This window comes from Arvicanthis niloticus, chromosome 3 (assembly GCF_011762505.2).
Source record: "Arvicanthis niloticus isolate mArvNil1 chromosome 3, mArvNil1.pat.X, whole genome shotgun sequence".
In the NCBI taxonomy this organism is placed as follows: domain Eukaryota; kingdom Metazoa; phylum Chordata; class Mammalia; order Rodentia; family Muridae; genus Arvicanthis; species Arvicanthis niloticus.
The window spans coordinates 133,249,214-133,267,676 of NC_047660.1; the positions used below are offsets into that span (position 1 = coordinate 133,249,214).

At 44.2% G+C, this 18,463-nt stretch overlaps 1 protein-coding gene across 7 annotated transcripts in view; it reads right to left on the bottom strand.

Annotated features, from left to right (window-relative positions):
* Window positions 1-18,463, bottom strand: part of Myo1b (myosin IB) — a 161,221-nt gene that overhangs the window by 112,816 nt on the left and 29,942 nt on the right. For 3 of the 7 annotated variants that reach the window (XM_034497897.2, XM_034497899.2, XM_076931924.1), the window contains exon 2: window positions 15,501-15,644. In XM_034497897.2, coding sequence (XP_034353788.1) covers window positions 15,501-15,635 — 135 coding nt within the window. In that variant the 5' untranslated portion in view covers window positions 15,636-15,644. Of the gene's footprint in view, window positions 1-15,500; window positions 15,645-15,727; window positions 15,798-18,463 lie in introns of those variants that run through there. The other 4 variants (XM_076931926.1, XM_076931923.1, XM_076931927.1 and 1 more) reach the window with 2 other exon arrangements.

Sequence of the window (18,463 nt, forward strand, 5' to 3'; positions counted from 1 at the left end):
GTGTGTGCTCCTTAATTCTGTCATCAGGACCCCATTAACCCGGCCTGAAAGAATGACTACAGGTTCCCTAGTCCCAATCAGACAAGAGTTTCTCAAAGCTTTCAATGTTCCTCACACCAGAACTCTCCAGAACAGGTGAATGGAGATGTTCGAAATGGGAAGCAGAATCACTTCTAACAATTATAGTTACACCACAGAAATGACAATGTGGCCACTGGCCACGGCTTTAACAGTTATTAAATAGATAATGAGCCTTCTTTGCAGGGAAAGTACGTGCATCTATCCGCTTTTGTAAGATAAAAGTAAAATAAGTATACAGATGTGTTACCAGCAGCGAATCCTGCTCTCAACTGAGCTGGCTCTTTCAAACCAAACTTTACAATGCAGCACTGTGATAAAATTCTGCCACTGTGGCATTCCTGCAGGAGAACAAACTGCTGTCTCAGTTTCAACATCAAAAAACCCCGCTAATGACAAGAGAATTTCTTTTTATTTGTAGCTTCTGAGCACTCTGAGTTAGCTGTGCTTCTGCCCCCAGCTGTGTCACTGCCGTGCAGAACAGGACCCACCAAGGCTGCTCACACAGGCTCCAACATCACTAGGAAGGTGGGCGATACAGTCCATCATTCTTGTGATGACATGAAATACCAAATTCACTACATGCAGTAGCCACTACTTTATTAAGCCCGTAGTCCATGTGTTGTCAGTGAACAAAGCCCTCAGCAATGTCCTTCTCTCCAGCTTCCTGCCCTACTGAGGGGGCTGCTTACAAATACAGCCAGAAAAATGTCTTCTACCTGTATAAATATCTGTCAGTAATGAGGCACCTCCACAGCCAGCCCCGAGGGACCTGGCGACAATGAAACCATTAGACACCTTCATGATCAGCCCCAAGGGACTTGAGGACAAGACAGTCATCACAAGTGGTCCCATTGTCTCCTCTGTCATTGCCCTCCTGCACATGCACCATGGCCCTGATAAAAAGCCAGCTTTCCCTCCCCTCTTCTTTTCTTCCCTTACTCCAACCAAAGGCACCACCCCCACTCCCATGCCCTCTTACCCCTTACCCCCTCCCTGTAATAAACCCCTCTCTTTAATAAACCTCTCTGTGAGACCTGTTTCACAATATGATTCCGTCATTAGTAGTTCCATCAATACCCACTTTGAAACAAGGGGAGTGTTGCAAAGGGGAGTCCTTATTTCCCCAGCCTGTGAATCGAGACATACATGGTTTGATCAAACAGACATTAGCAAATGCAATTCAGGCAGAGATTTGAAAACCATGTGTGGACTGCGATGTGCCCATGTCTGTACAACTCTCCTGTGCTCTAGAGGTGAATAAGCCTGAGCTATCAATGGAGAAGTCAAGTGGGGAAGCAATGCATCCCGCCCTAAAGCCTGTGCTATAGGTGTTATGAATGAGCCATCCCAAACCATTACCCCCGTACTGATGCCACCAGATACTTCAACCATAGGAATAAAACCAGGTGAGGACAGCAAGAGGCACAAAAATAATCAGCCTGAATTGCTATTCCAGAGAGTTGTGAGCCAGAAGATTGCCATTAGCCATTAATTTCTCAAAATGGCTTGCTGCATCACTTCAATAACTGATACAAACAGCATCTCCAGAGAAGGGGCCAAGCAGGACAAGAGACAATAATCTAAGCAGACACTAAAGCAGTCATATTCCCCATGTTACCACTAAGCAGGATCCCAGCCTGTGCCCCCAACAAACCAATTAAACAAACAAGCAATAGTGAAAAGCAGGAAAAGGAGACTTATGGGAAGAACAAAGAAGTCCAGTGAGGAAGGCATGCTTGCAAACACATAAGTGCTCTCTCTCTCTCTCTCTCTCTCTCTCTCTCTCTCTCTCTCTCTCTCTCTCTCTCCCACCCCCGCAGACAGACAGACAGACAGACAGACAGACAGACAGACACACACACACACACACACACACACACACACACACACACACACACACACGGTCCCCCTTTAGGGTCTTAATAGGAGGGTATTGTTTAAATAGAAGATAGTCCCAGTCAGAGAGCAGCCCAGTCCACACCATTGTTTGGGCTTCTATCTCTCCTGCAGAGTTGCCTGACAAGTTCTTAGGGCAGTGTGAAATCTCTTTCCTGGAGACAAGTTTCTCTTTTCGAAATCAAGCTGAGGTCTTCTCCTCCCAGCATGAGATTCCTGGAGAAATTTCAATTTCTTGGGGACAATTGTTTTAATAGTCAAAGGGAAGCTCACATGTGTCTCCAGAATAACCTCATCCCTGCCAGGCTGGACTTTCATTCCCCTTCACAGGTTGGCCTTCGACCAGGACTGGTCTCTTCCTTAAAGGCTCTATTTGCAAAGACTTAAAAATTCCCCTGGTAGCAGTAGGAAAAAGGAAATCTTCAGTCAGAATCCTTCTTCCTTGAAGACACACAAGACAGCTCTGGAAGCAGCTGGCTGGCTGGCTGGGTGAGACTGACATTCAACTCTGGTTCTAGGCTGAACACAGTTCATTTCTACACCAACCAAGACTTGGACTTAAACATTCTCCCTGGCATTTTGTTACTGCATCAGGCCCTCAAAAGATAGGAAGTTTCTTGCCAAGGAGCCATCGCCTTGCTCGACGCCCCATCCTCCGAATCTCAGCGCCGACCAGCAGTCAGCAGTGTCAACGTCCCATCCACGAGCCACTGAAAAGCTCCTCTCCTGTCTGTCAGTGCGTGTGTGAACCTCCAACATGTAGGACATGTGTAGGAAAAGAGAAGAAAGAAAAGGGAACAAGGCAGAAAAGGTAAAGAGAGAGAAGAGAGGCTGGACCTTTGGATAAAAGGCACACTCAATGAACAGCTTCCCTTTCACTTCTCGGGGCAGACATTAACTCAAGAATTTGCAAACATTCCTAAGTCACAACCATCTCCAGCTGCATGTCTTAAGAACTTCTAGCCCTCCAAACAGATGCCTTGCAAAGAGCACACACAACCTGAGGGTGCTTCTTGTGACTGCAGGAAACTGACCTCTCTTGAGGAGGACAGTCAGTCTAGCAGCCTTTCCTCTACAGATTCTGGGGTTCAGAGCCTAGAAGAGTCCCCGGAATCAGAGCTTAAAGCACAAAGGAGTCCTCGCAAAGCTCTCTCCTCAGAGACCACCTCAGTGACCTGGGGAGGCCCAGCCAGCCACAGCTTTTAAAGAGGTCCCAGGTGAACTCTGGCATTATAGACTTAGATAATTTATCTGAGGTATAGGGGTTGGAGTTCTGACTCTACTGTTATACAGTGGTCAGTAGATAACTACACAGAGTTTACATCACCATGACACATGCTGTTTACAGAATGCTTATGTCCTTGGGCTTGGTGCTTTGATATGTAATCTCATTTAATCCTCAGATCTTCATGGGGGCATTAGTAGTCCCTCTGTATACAGGAGGAGACCGGGTTAGGGAGAAGCTAAAAATGTGCCTCACTTTACACAAAACTCAAGATTTACAGGAAAATGTGAGCCAACTTTAAACAACACTCCAAATAGATGAAAGCATAACCAACAGGGTATGATGAAGAGCCCCGAGTGGAGAGCTCAGACCCGGTGGTGTGGTCACACCTAAGCATGTTTGTCACCTGACCCTCTGCCACTCAGTGACTTATGACTTCAGAATTGCTCTTGCACTGCCTGCCTGGAAACTCTAGGGCCGGATTCCTCCCTCCTCCCCTCCTTCTTCCCCTCTCATCCCCTTCTTTCCTCTCTCTATCCATCTCCATCCACCTCACTGCTGCTAAGAACTCAGGTCTTAGTTCCTGCTTGGGTAGCTTTGCTGTAGAGCAACTTTCTGGGTTAAGCTTCCTGCCTGTGGAAAAGCAAGAATTCTGACACAATAACCATCGCAATAACACAATAACCATAGTGTTAAATTTTTATGTATACGGTGTGTATACCTCTGTGTATATGCACAACATGTGTGTTGGTGCCCTAGAGGCCAGAAGATTGTGCCAGGTCCTCTGCAAGAGCAGCCAGTATTCTTAACCACCGAGCCTTCTCTCCAGCCCCATCTATTTCCTCTATTTATTTTATGTTAAAATGACAACATAGAGGGTTTTAAGATGTGAACACAATATGGCTTTGGGTAGGGTCTTATTGCTCTCTGGATATTTTCTGAGAATCTCACAAAGTAAAATACTTGTCTACAGTGAGGATATCCTACAGTCCTGCATCCCCTCCACCATCTCGACTGTCACCACTGCTGAACCCCAGCAGGTGCCTCTCTACCTTCACCCAGCTTCCTTGGCGCCCGTTTAAAGACCTTCAGAACCCACTGGAGTGTGTCTGTCTACCTGACTGCCGAAAAGCAGTGACGTTGGGAAGCAGATGACCACACTCCCAGATATCTTACCTTATAGTTGAGAACCTCTCTTTCTCTTAATCCTTATGCTTAAAATCTGTTTTTCAATAAATTCTAATCTAACTCTACATGTTGGGTTACAAACAATTCTGCTAGGCTCTGCCCAACAGCTACCTAGCAACAGCTTAAGTCGCAGCCCACCAGGCTCTCTCTCTCCATCTTCTTTCTCTCTTTGTTCCAACGTGTTCCCAGTCGGCCTCTTCCTCTCTCCATCCCTTCCTCTCTTTCTCTTTTCTGTCCTTCTCTCTCCCTACTTCTCTGCCCTCATGGCTCTGTTCCCAGCCTTCCCAGGTCCCCATTCTCCCCTCCCCCATAATAAATATTCTTTATACTAGGCCTGTTGCATGGCGAGATTCCTCAGGAGGGACACCTCGACATGGGCCCACCGAGGTACTCCCTCCTGACACGATTATACCATAACACTACACATACTAGCTTATCCTGAAAATCTCTTCTGGGATGAAACCAAGAATCTTGGGTTTGTGTAAGTGGACTTCTCTGAAATGAATCCCCCAGGCAGCTGCAAGAAGCAACTCAGAGCCGTGCCCCTGTACCCATCACCACTAACTTGTCACCCAGCCTCTTCATTGTCTTAAGAATTTTAATTATCTTCTGCATGACCGTGGTGATCCTTAAAAATTCAACACAGGTACTTTAGAGTGCTGGCAAAAAATATGCACGTCAGTAGCCTTCTACTTAGCTGTGAGTAAACCCACATGACGGGGTCACAGATTCTTATCTTATGGTCACAAGAACCAAGCAAGGAGTACAGTAACAAATGGTCACATTCGTCTGTAGAAATGGATTCAGATGAGAAGTCAGGGATGAGCTGTCTCCCTAGAGTATACAGTCAACAACTCTAAGCCCAGGAGCTCTGGATTGTGTCTTCAACCTTTGTACACGGAAGTACTCCTCTGCTGGGCAGAAGCCTCCCACTGAACCATCCAGACTGTGGATGCTGAAGTCTTTATGCCACCAGAAACGAACAAAAAAGAAGAAAGAAAAGAAATCTTCAGGTTACAAGAAAAACATTTTGATCTTAACAGAAAAAAATTAACCATAATAATCATTTCGACATCAAAAAAAAAAATTAACAGGAAGGTGTCAGTTGACGGATAAAACAGTTACGTAGCTGAAGTGCCACTGACTCTAAAGTGTCTTCAGAACCCATTAGAGAAGATGTCCGAGCCCCGAGTCCAAGTCTCCATACATGTGAAGCAGGAATGGTTCAAGGCAAGGGTGGGCTAGGACTCAAGAGCGGCCCCTCACAGGACCGCATAACCAAACTGACTGAACTGACTGTTAAATAAATAAGCAACACATTTACAAAAGGCAAATTATAGAATTCCACAACAGTCTATACGTCTGAGGCCTTCATAATATTGCTGAGATGAGTCTTCTACACAGGAAAACAAAGTTCCAGAACTAAATACTCTGATAGTGCAAGCCTAAATTCCAGCCTTAGCACGGCTAAGGCAGAGAGACAAGTATGAGTCTAAGGCAAGCCTGAACTATATAGAGAACTGGAGTTCAAGGCTAGCCTGGGCTGCCCAGCAAACAAACAAACAAACAAAGATGGTGGGGGAGCCAAGCTAACTCATCTAGTCACTAAGTGAAAGGATCTTACATAACTGTCCACGTGAGCACTCGTGGTCTGAGCTCTGGATGGAGAAAGGTCCCTGTGACCTGTAGAGGGTCTAAGAATGTCCAAGAAAAGCAGAGATCACAGCAGGTCTACAGGAGGAAGTTGACTTCGGAAAAGCAAGAGCAAGGAACAGCATTTGAGAGATTGGTTTTAGGGGGTAGTCACTTGATTAGTTGTCTCCTAACTTACTTCTAAAGCATGCACTACTAGGAACTAAAACACATCTGTACATCCATGTTCACAGCAGCCTTGCTCTCTATAGCTGAGACAGGGAAGTAACCCAAGGGGGCACTGACAGGAAACAGGTGAATGAACTGTAGCACAACCGTGCAAGGGAACACTATTCAGATTGGAGCACCTTTGGAACACAGGGAATAAATAGTGTGGTTTCCCTCCAGTCAAGCTACCCAACCAGTAATTAAGCCGAGAATCACATCCTTAACAGGAAGGGCAGGGAAAGAAAGAAAGGAGGAGGAGTTTGGAGAGACAAAGGGAGAGCAGGGGAGGGGAGGGAGGAATCAGAATGGGTCTCTAGAGTTTCCAGGCAGTGCAAGAACAGTTCTGAAGTCACTGAGTGGCAAAGGGTCAGATGATCATGCTTAAAATGTGACCCACACCACCGGATCTGAGCTCTCCACTCGGGGCTCTCCATCATACCCTGTCGGGGATGCTTTCATCTATGTGGAGTGTTGTTTAAAGCTGGCTCACATTTCCTGTAAATCTTGAGTTTTGTGTAAAGCGAGGCACATTTTTAGCTTCTCCCTTCGTTTCCTCCTGTATACAGTGGGACTACTACTAATTCCCCCTTGAAGATCTGAGGATTAAATGAGACTACATATCAGAGCACCAAGCCCACAGCAAATATTCCATAAACAGTACCTATTATGGTGGTATAAACTGCACATGGCTCCACTGGAATCTACTGACCACTCTATAACAGCCAAGTCAGGACTCCAAGCCCTGCACTTCAGCAAACTTCACCCAGTAGTCCTATAAAGTCAGAGTCATGAAGATTTTCAAAATGGTCTTTGTAAACAGGAAATGGCTGAGTTACCAGGCGAGCACGTGAAATAAGCCTAGTGAAGCTATTACTAAGATGATAGCAAAAACAAACAAACAAAAGCAAAACCACCCCTTGGAATCCTCAGAAACAAGAACCATTCACTTCATGATGAGGGATCCTTTCTCTTCTTGGGTCTTAGACCCCTGGGAATTTGATCACAGGACACAAACTATTATGCACCGCAGTGCTATGACGTGGACATCTGTGATATTTCCCACAATTCTCTTGAAGAGATACTTTGCCTTTGGGGTTTTATTAGGAGACAGAGTATGATCTACCAAACGCTTTGATTGTTCTTTACATCATTCAAAATTGTACAAAATGATATAAGTCAAAATTATAAATGTGAGGTCAAGAACAGATTTCAATACCTTTCTGGCACAACAAAAATGTGATCTAATGTATGAATCTGACAGCTAGACTCTCAGAAACATATTTCTGGTATATACGTGTATGTGTATATAAATATATGTATGTATGTATATAACATATACAATGTACTATATATGTATTGTTTATATGCATGAGGCACTACACACACACACACACACACACACACACACACACACACACGCACACACTTCATCACTAATAATGCCCTCTTTTTACAAATGAATTATCTGGAGAAAAAAATGTCCCCAAGGTCTCACAGCAGTGGTGGCCTCACAGTAACCTCCTTGATGCTAAGACAACTGTGAACTGGTGCACACACACCAGTACACACACAGCCCCACCTGCATCTATCACAATGCTACAGGAAAATCAGGACACGGGGGACTGGTTATGTGCCCAGCGCGATGCCCATACTTGCTTCTCCTAAACTGTTTCTTCTTTCCTCTCACCACATTGAGTCAGCTTCAAAGGCTCTGCAAAGCCTGCTTCCTCACCGCCCTCATGATCCCTCAGAACAGCGTACACCACATCCTGCCTGGTGTTCTTATTTTTCCAGTATTTCTCAGTTCACTGTTTTATCTAGTGCCTTAAGTCACCGGCCTCAGAGATGTCCACAAATAAACTAAGAGGCCTGCAGACTGTGACTGCAGATGACACCCAGGCCTGCTTTGCTGGTCTAGCCTACCATCACATCATAATCTTTCATTCCTGGGCTGTCAGTCATTTCACACTATAAATTAAAGAACTATATATGAGTCCCATGCCACATTTAAATACCAGCTAAAAATATCGGCTCAGGCTGCCTTTAATTTAGAGCAGGACAGCGGCCCACTGCCATATCATCGCCGAGACAGATCCTGAAAGGAGGCGGGATCTTCCAAATATATACTGTTCTCCAGATCCAGTAAAGCCCATCACTAGGGTTCCTGTGGCCCTGGCTGGTTAGGTTCTCTTCTTGCCACGAGTCCTGAAAACAATATCATGTGGCTACCTGGAAACAGGAACACGGTGCAAGTCAGTCTCCACAAGGAAGACACAAAAGCAAGAGCAAAGTGGAAGACAGAGGCTGGGAAGAAGAAAAAGAGGCTTACTTGGCTGGGGTGTGTCCCCCCATCCCCCAAATCTGCATGCTGGAAACTTGACCTCAAATGTGGTCAGGTTGGGGGAACCTTTAAGGGTGGGGCACCACTCTCAGGGGAGATTCATGTAGTTCTCACAGGATGCAACTTCATGGAGAGGGTCATAAAAAGTACAACCTAGCCCCAGAGTCCCTGCACCTTCTGTCTCACCAACTGATCACTGGCATTCGCATACAGACCTTCCCTTTTCTGTGTCTCCACTATGCTGTGAAACAGTCAGAAGCCCTCACCAGGACAATAATGCCACGCTGTCTGGACCACCAGCCACCAGAAACATGTGTCAAATACATCTTAGTCAAAAAACTAAAACAAAACATCAAATAAAAACAATACAGTATTCAGTTACAGAAGAAAAAAATGGAAATCTAATTTCAAAAAATAACAAATTCTAAATCATTGAAGAAAAGTCATTCTTGGCTTCCCAGCCCCAAATACAGTCCCACACCTACAATATATCCTATTCCTACTATGTGTCAGTCATCCGTGCAGGAACTCAGTGAGATAATTCTCAAAATACCCATTTCATAGCTGAAAGAACTCAGTCTCAGACAATGGTTCAGATGGTTGTGAGTGACTAAGAATTAAAATTGTCATTAGAATCCATCTGCTCTGTAAATAAAGAAGGAGATTCATGTGTAACTGAACTGGCCCCATGTGGGTAAGCAAAGTGCTTTTTTCTACCTTGTGTTCATAAAGGAAAAGGACCATGAGGAACTGCCAATCACTTGCAGTCCACATAACATGATGAACAACACTCTAGGAACGAGATGCTCTATGCTTGGCTTGGCTTGGCTTGGTTTGGTTTTGAGGGGGATGGAGGTAACGTGGTTATCTCCTTGGTTCATGTCTCTCTCTGCTTTGACTTATAAGGACCATGGCATGATAACCTCTGACTTGAGAACCCAATGTACCTCTCTGATGTCTGATAAGTTCATGTCACTGTAGCACTGAGTGCTCTGTCAGTACATGGCAAGAGCACTGATTATCAAACCCATCATTCAGCTAGGTCGCTTGGAAACTGCCTTATTTCAAAGCCTATGCAAATTTCTGTTTTATATATAACTACTTAAAACTAAACAGGCTTCCATATTAGTGAGGTCATTTGATATTCATGTAAGGTGAACAGAACTATCATTCCTACACGACCTCCAGAATTGGATTTCCTGGATGTAAATCACGGTTCCGTTTCATACCCACAGACACTGAGCCTTCCTAAGAATGTCTTGTCACATGTAAAAGGAAATGTTACAGCACACAAGACTCTCTAAGAACTAAATGAACTAAAATATAAAGGGCCTAAAGTATTCATAGTGTTTATGAACTTTTCCCAGGTCTCATAGACAAAAGTGGCAGAGCCAGACCTCAGGTCAGGCCTCAGCTCCCACTCAGGGTGCCTGCCATCAAAGTGCTTCCAGCAGAGGTCTTTCCTGATATCCTCATGTCCTCCAAATCTAACTACAAATCAACCAGAATACTTGAGTTAAATGATTATGAATATTTATAATATTACACAAATATTGCAAGAACAATATAGAACCTGCAACCTGAAATAACTAAGATTGGCAGAAAACAGACAACTATGCATCAACAAGGTTAAGGATTTTCCAGTTACCATGGTTTTATGAAAGTGTGGACAGTCTAAAAACTGACACATTATTATCAAAACTGACTGTCTTCCTAAAGCCTGCAAGAGATGGACTGATCTCAGAATCAGACACAACATTCCTCTAACCACACAACTGAAGTTCCTGGCTCTATCCTATCTAGGCTTCGATGTTGTGTTGGCATTCAAACTCCCACTGCACAAATAATTTGCTCTCCATCTTCCCCCCAAGAGCCAGCCACCCCCACACACTGCAGTCTAGGCATTTCACAAGAACAGGTCTGGGTGGGCTCTACCTCCCTTCCCTACTTGGTGTAGGCACAAGTAGAAATGGCATTGAAGATTAACCTTGTCCCACACAAACCTCGATGGGTCTGGGATGTCTGAGGAAAGAGAACTTAATTCCAACTCTAGAACCAAAAAACCTTCCTTCTTTAAATGAGCACCTGGAAGACTCTGAAACAGTGCAGTAATTAGGATTACTTCTGGAAATCTGATACAAGAAAACCACATTTCCATGTTACATGTGCCTAAGCTGCCTGGATGCTTTTCAAAAGTGTATCGTTTTTGTATAAGAAAAAAATGTTCTCAAAAAACAAAACAAAACAAAACAAAACAAAAAAAAAAAGAAAAGAAAAGAAAAGAAAAAAATGTAAAGACTTTTAAGAAGAAACTGTGAAATTATAAAAACCAGGAGGACATCTAGGCAGTAGGAATAACATTAAGCTAGACTTTGAGTGTCAACTCTGAGTTCTGCTATCAAATGAAAGGTCCAAATTTTAGATTCTCATTCAGTACAGGGTGGGAATTCCCTGCGCTAAGTCAGTCACATAAATAGTGAGCACTTCTGACATACACAGACAATAAGAGGATGAGAAACTCAAGTTGTTCTGTAACAAAAAGAGACACGTCATGTATGGCAAACAGTATCTCTAGAAACATGTGTTAGACCCAGATGGCATGCACTACCCTGTGTAACATGTGTTAGACCCACATGGCATGAACTACCCTGTGTAGCATGTGTTAGACCCACATGGCATGAACTACCCTGTGTAACATGTGTTAGACCCACATGGCATGCACTACCCTGTGTAAGATGTGTCAGACCCACATGGCATGAACTACCCTGTGTGTAAGTGAGAAGTGTACAAATGTGAACCAGTGTAATTGTTACAATGTTCAAAACTAACCAAATATCCAGTACTTTATAGTTGAGTGTTACAGAAGTGTCTGGTCCCATTCCATCCCTACCTCCAGAATTTTTAAAAAATTAAGGCAATTTGTACTAGATTTTTCAGGCTGCCACTTTTACAAGTGCAATTAGTTTAACATAAGATCCTGAAACTGGGCTAATTCAGACCTCTATATGTAGACATCTCCAACCTGACAATTCAGACAGAAAACAAACTAAATTTACTGCTGGGCACCACAAATACTTCTGCCAGCAGACAGGCACCTTGCTTCTTTACTTTCCATATCTGTCCTCCCTGTTCTTACCTAAATTGCAGCTGTCCTGTTCCTGGACAAAACCACAGTTTTGACCAGTCACCCTAAAAACAGATCATCCTCAGGTCTGCCTCCTCCTCCATCACAACAAGGCCCACAGGAGACCTGCCTGGCTGCAAGCTTGCCTGAGGGTGGGGGTGGAGGGGCCGGAAGGGCTGACAAAGGGCAAAAAGAACTTAGAACAGCAGAGCTTGGGAATGTCACAACTAGTATTTCCCAGCCACTGACCCCACACTGAGCCTCTGAGACCAAAAGGCAAGGCCTGCAGCTGGTCCCAGCTTGAACTACACTCTGCCAAGAGCAAACAGCCTCTGACCCTGCATGCTTCTAACCCACCAGTCCAATTGTTCCCTCTATCTCCCACCACTTGATCTTCCCCTAGCTCCCAACAAACAAGCCCAAAGCCAGGAACAAGCCCAAAGCCCTGGCTTGTAAGGAAAGCTGAACCAGTCGCCAACACTGATGCTCCTGGGGCCACAGACATGAACCAGCATGTTACTATTTAAACAATGTGTCAACCCCGTTCAGAAGATATTCTTGGGGCTGCATTTTATGCAGAAGGTTGCAAGGAGTTACATCAAAATAAACTCACTTGGTATGGAACAATAAATAAAGCTTTACACTATTTTGCATGCAAGGAGCTGGTGAAACCTCTCTGTATCATTAGACTTAATTCTGCTTCAGACTCTGAAAAATCTATTCACCCTCTTCTGGCATCAGAAGCCCACAGCAAGGAAGTCTGGGAAGCATGCCTTTGGGTGCACAGGCAGCCTAATACTCACGACTAACCCCTCCTGGGAAGCACATCTTCTGTATGGGCAGTAACATCAACATGGCCACCCCGTACATCAGCTCGTTCTCAGCATCCATCTGTCTTTCACTATCCCTAGCTGTTGACCTGTATTTGCCTGGGTATCCATCCCTCTCACACACCAGAGTCAGCTGGCTGAAGCCCCAGAGACTCTGAGGGTCTGTGACTATGCTAGCTCAAATCACATCCAGAGCAAAGTACCTCTCACAACAGCTCTGTGACAACAAACACCCCCCCCTTATCTTTTTTTTTTGGGGGGGGGGGGTTAAAAAGAAGATGGACAGCAGGATGGAAAACAGAGTTCCCCAATCTATGGCTGGATCACACAGGAAATTGCTCACACTGTGATAATACAAGAGCTTACAAGTCTGGGCCAACTTTCTGGTCACTGCCAGCATCGTCAGCACAAAGTTAGCGTGCTTACAGGATGGCTCATCCCAGGTGGTTGTCTGAGGAACAGAGTAAAGCTATAGGTGGACACAACAGATTTCGACAGAATCTGCTATTCTGAGAGACCTGGAAACACACACAACAGTGTGATGATGCTGCTGCAGACATTTTAAACTTAGGCTAAAGCTCCAGGCCAAACAATTTTATAGTAAATCCATGAAGAAAAGAAAAGCAAGAATATTATCAAAATAAGAGCTAGAGACAGGTTCCCTACAGTAGGGTGCATGGTGTTTTCAGCTGGGAGCCATGATAACCATATCTACCATGCAGTTCTTGCATTTTTTTTTTAATTGCCAACGCAATTAAAGCCATATATGCTTAACTTACAAAGCAGAGATGGAACAGTAACTCTCCCCTACTGCACTCAGTTAAGAAGCCTTGTTCTATGTGGGCATCAATGCAGCATAGTCAGACACACTCAAAATGTACTCCCACTTTAGGAGCAGGGTCACGCTATCTGCATTATTCTAGAATCTTCCCTGTATCACTGGAAATCGAGACACCATTGTCATCTAACATGACGTGTTTAAAAGCATAGAAGTGAGAGCGCTCAGCTCACAGAAGAGTGGCCATCAAGTATCATGGAAAACGACTGATGTCAGTATCTACAAGCTAAAGTCAACTTTCCACTTCTGTCATAAAGCCTGAAAGGGCATTCCAGAAATAGTTTAGAAAATAAAATTATGTAGAGCTGAAACCCAGACATTTTGTCTGCTAGATCCACTTTGTTACGAGGGAGATTGTTTTATTTTTAGTGGCCACAACAAATCAGGTATTCAAACTCACAGAGTGCCCTTCTCTCCTATTTCCAATTCATCTAAAAGTGAATTGTGCTGCTTAGAGCCAAAAAGAAAAGTGATCAGCACCATTAGTTAGGATATAATTGATTCTTCCTGTCTGAGTCTCAGAGACCAGTGTTTAAAGGCCATCTTTCATTTGATATCAGACCATCTTTCATTTGATATCAGACCATACTTTCAATTAAAGCTGCAGAATGGCCAGGCTTTCCCACCTGAAGGCAATCCTGCTACACCAGGAGGGGAGGTGACACCACGCCAAACAAGGCCATCCTTCTGCTCCCAGAAGCACTCAATGCCCTTTCCATTTGGATCGCCATCTTAAGGAAACTCTGAACTGTTACAATTCCCAGTTTAGCAATCAGTTATCAAAGAGATATCCTAAAAGCAGGGGTCACAAGTCTCCCTTTACTATGAAACTTCAGATGACGACTTATTTCGCAAAAAAATTAATTAGTGAGAGCTGCTGCCCTTGAGCTGCCCCGAGGGCTGTGGTTTAAGTGTTTCTGTGGTCTGGAGGGGGAGCCTCTGGGAGGTGTGCTGAATCCACAAGAATGTAGTTAGTGATATGGGCCCTACTGGACTTCCCCTTTGGTCCTGGGAGGACACAGCAGCATCTGTATCCATCAGCCAGGAGGTAGGCCCTCCTCTCGGAACCTGCTAGTCCTTTCTTCCTGGGCTTTCTAGATTACAAGAAATAAACTTGTGTCACCTACAAGATACTATTCATTACAGACGGCCTACCTCTAAGAGAGTTGACTACATAGAACAGAAAGCTTTATGTGACCAAAAGATAATAATAAAGCTTATAATTTTTCATATAAATTTTAGCTTGTTCTATAAAAGTCAAAGCTTTGCTAGTTCTCACCTTTAGGTCTCTCCTTCTAATTCCTCCTTATACCAATAAAGAAAAATGCTGCCTATCCCAATAATACAGCTCATTCTGATGCACAGAAGCACATTTTTTAAAGAAGGAAAGAGCTCAGAAGCAAGGCAAAAATCTATTCACACTACCACCATCCAACTGAGGTGCTGTTTGCTTCTCAGCCCCTCGCACTGGAGATCAATACCCCATTTCACTGGTTGAATTCACACCACACCTTTATGTCCACACGGGCAAGGGTTGAAGACAGATTTATTTTTTAGCTCATGTTTTAAATATATTTGGAGAGCTTAACACAGTAACACTGCGAAGTCCCTTTTCAGGAATCTTGAAAACATACATTTGTCTGCTAGTGGATGTGTTTACATTCTGCCTTTTCATGCATGCCATTATACATAGAGCAACCGTAGTGATGCCCACCTCCAGGAAACATATGCTAATAATCTAGCAATCTATTGCAGTCCCTCTATGGGCAAGCGTCAGGAAGGTTCCAGTCTTTTCTGAAAGCTCACTGCCCTGTTTTGGGGAATAGTTTGAGAGATCAGTGTTCTAATCCTCTGAAGGCATCCGAAATACCAATGGATCTCAACACTCTGTCTGAACTGATGTCCTCAGAGGGAGGAACTGAAACACCACCCTTGTGTTATCGTGACCTCAACCCTGTGCGATACCTTGCGTACAGCTGCTGGTTAAACTCGTTGGGAAATACTCGCTGGACTCATCAGTGCAGCGCCTATGTCAATCTAGTAAATGCTCAAAACTGAACGCTTAGGAACAAAGCAAAGAAAGCAAGTGTGAAGCAAAAAAGCCTCCACGCACTCACATATATCTCACTGTGATCGAAGCGCTTCTTCAGGTTGTCGATGAACGTCTCCTCACTGAGAGGCTCCAAAAGAACCATATCTCCAACACCAATCATGTTGTCCAGGAGTGAGGATTTCACCTCCATTTTGGCCATGGTTTCCAGCTGGAAGAGAGAAGAAGGAGTCAGTTCTATGAGCAAAACTCTTTCGGATGAGTTCTTTGTATGACCGGAGAAATGACCCCCACCTGCCCAGCAATCCAAATGGCTGAAGTCACCATGATGCCAACCTGCTGCCAAAGCAAACCCATTACCTATCCATCCTCCAAGGCAAAGTCCATCTACAGAAAATGCCAACTGGAAACCAAAGTCACTGTTGCCCTATGCCATCTCTATCGCCAACCAAAAACTGGCACACTCCGGCAGAATCCCTTTCCAAAACCACCTTTGCCACCAGCCCTTGTAGAGCAATGTCAGACTGAGCCTTATATGAACCAGCTTCCCCTAAGATAACAAGATTTCCAAGATTAAGTTACAGTGCATTTCCCCCAAGAAATTGCATTTTTTAAATGACGCCAGTAACACTGACTGCTCACCATACCAAAGAACTGTACGTTCAGGAATGAACTTAATCCTCACAATAACACCGCTAGAGATATGGCTAGCTCCATATGAATATGAGCTATCCTGGGCTAATGAGATGGCTGAGTGGGTAAAGGACTGGCCACCAAGCCTGCTGACCTGAGCCCAATCCCCAGAACCCACAAGATGGAAGGAGAGAAGCAATTCCTGTAATTTCTCATCTGACTCCTGTGCACACATACCACGGCAGGCACACACACACCCAAAAATATATTGATTGTAAAATTTGTAGGAGGAAACTGAGGCAGTCAGATGTCTCGGTGCGTAAAGGCATTTGCCACCAAGCCTGACAATCTGAGTTCAATTCCCAGGACCTGAGGAGAGAAGAGGTACTCAGCAGTTGCCATCTGATCTGCACAGTACACGGTAGCACACACTCACCATGTCACCCAGACACACGCAAAAGTAAATAAATATTTGGGTTTTTTTTTAAGTGAGAAGAAAACTTGATGCTCAACTTGTTGTGAATACTTATAAATGCTTTGAATGTGGTGTTAAAGAGTCCCGCAACATTCCTGGCATAGTGGCACACGCCTTTGAATGAAGCACTCAGGAGGCAGAGGCAAGCTTTTCTCTGTGACTTTGAGACCAGCATGGTCTACATAGTGAATTCTAGCACAGCCAGAGCTACACAGTAAAACCCTGTCTCAAAAACAAACAAACAAAAAGAACCCCAATGTTATTTGGATACTGTAGCTACGGGAAGACGTTTCCTCCCAGGTCCAGGAAGCTAGCTTACAAAGAGCACAACCAGCTGGTAAACAGAGGCTGCCTAGACAATGCAACCTGCCAAGAGTAATAACTGTATTCTCAATTTTCATCTCAACTAGCCAACCTAACAGCAAAAAGAAAACCCGTTTAACCCACAATGACCAGATCCACACACTACCTTTCCTTTGGCTCAGTGGGAAAGGCTACCCATTTAGAAACAAAGGCGCCCTATAACAGTGGCACTCTACACCTTGTATGTAGAATACTACCCACAGCCCACAGAGGAATGCTAAACCATGAGAGTTCCCAACCTCTGTGCTGTCAAGAGGACCAGAGACCCTTCGATAGCTTAACGGAGGAAAGGGTGTGGCATGTCTCTTAGGTAATGCTTGTCTTGTTAGCTTTTCCACTGCCAGATGCACTTACTGTCCCATTCCAAAAAAACGTGTCTCCAGGGTAGAAGTCAAGCTTAAATTGACATCAAGGTACTAATTAATAACCACAATATTTGTGGTTATTATAATAAATATGTGTATGCAAGCCCCTGGCTCTAAGTGCAAAGTCCACTTGAGTCTTTCCATATGGAGTGGCCGCTTCACACTAGACCATAGGAAGGTCTGCTTGTTTAAATCTTAGCAATTTAAGTAAATTCTCATCTTCTGGTGCAAATAGCCAAGAAGTCTCTTAGAGGCAAGAGAAAACCCATCTTCTTGAAGTTATAAAGAGAAACAGGAAGACCTAGTAACTAAGAAATTCATTGTTATTAATTACTAGCAATCAATATATATCCACAAATATGTCTGTTATTTCTGACTCTGTTTTTAAAAACAAAGCAAAACAAAACAACAACAAACAAACAAACAAAAAGGCCTTAGAAAGCCAAAAAAGGGACTATGAAAGAACCGAGATTTTCTCCAATACGTCTGAATCAAGTAAGTATTTAACACTCAAGAGAAAAGATCTTTTTATTTTATTTATTTATTTACTAACATATGATTTAGTTTCAGGGCAACCACACCTGGAATAACTAGTCCCAGGCACCACTAAAACCCAACAACCACAGAACAAGGAACGGCTCCTGCACTGAGATGGGTCAGGCTCCTGCACTGAGGTAGGTCAGGCTCCATTTCAGAACCGAGCAGGGGCAGGTGGGAGGTGCCTGCCATTTCCAGAGATTGAACTGCAGCCAGGAGACCATTGAAGGACTAGGAGGGCCCAACTCTGTCCCAATAAATTAACATTTAAATCAAATTTCAAGTTTTCAGCCGCATAACAGTGCCAAAACCACGCTGGGTCTGTAAATGCATTGCACCTAATTTGGCAGGTGATGGGAGAGAGCTTAGGGATTAGGGGAGAGGCCAGCTTGGAAAGGGTTGCAAAAATAACCACCACCTTAAACCAGCAACTTACAGGAGTGAAGTGGCTGAATGGAACTCTGCCCCGGGTGGATTTCTGAATATAGTCTATTTATAGAAGCAGCTAGAAAGACAACACCTGCTAGCTGCAGGTAATGGTAATTAAACAGCCAGCCTGTCGAAGTAACTAAGCCTGCTTCACCATCTCTACAGCCACAACTTTCAAGGAAGTTTACAGTCAGTCGGCTTTGACATTCTATCCTAACTTCACAATGC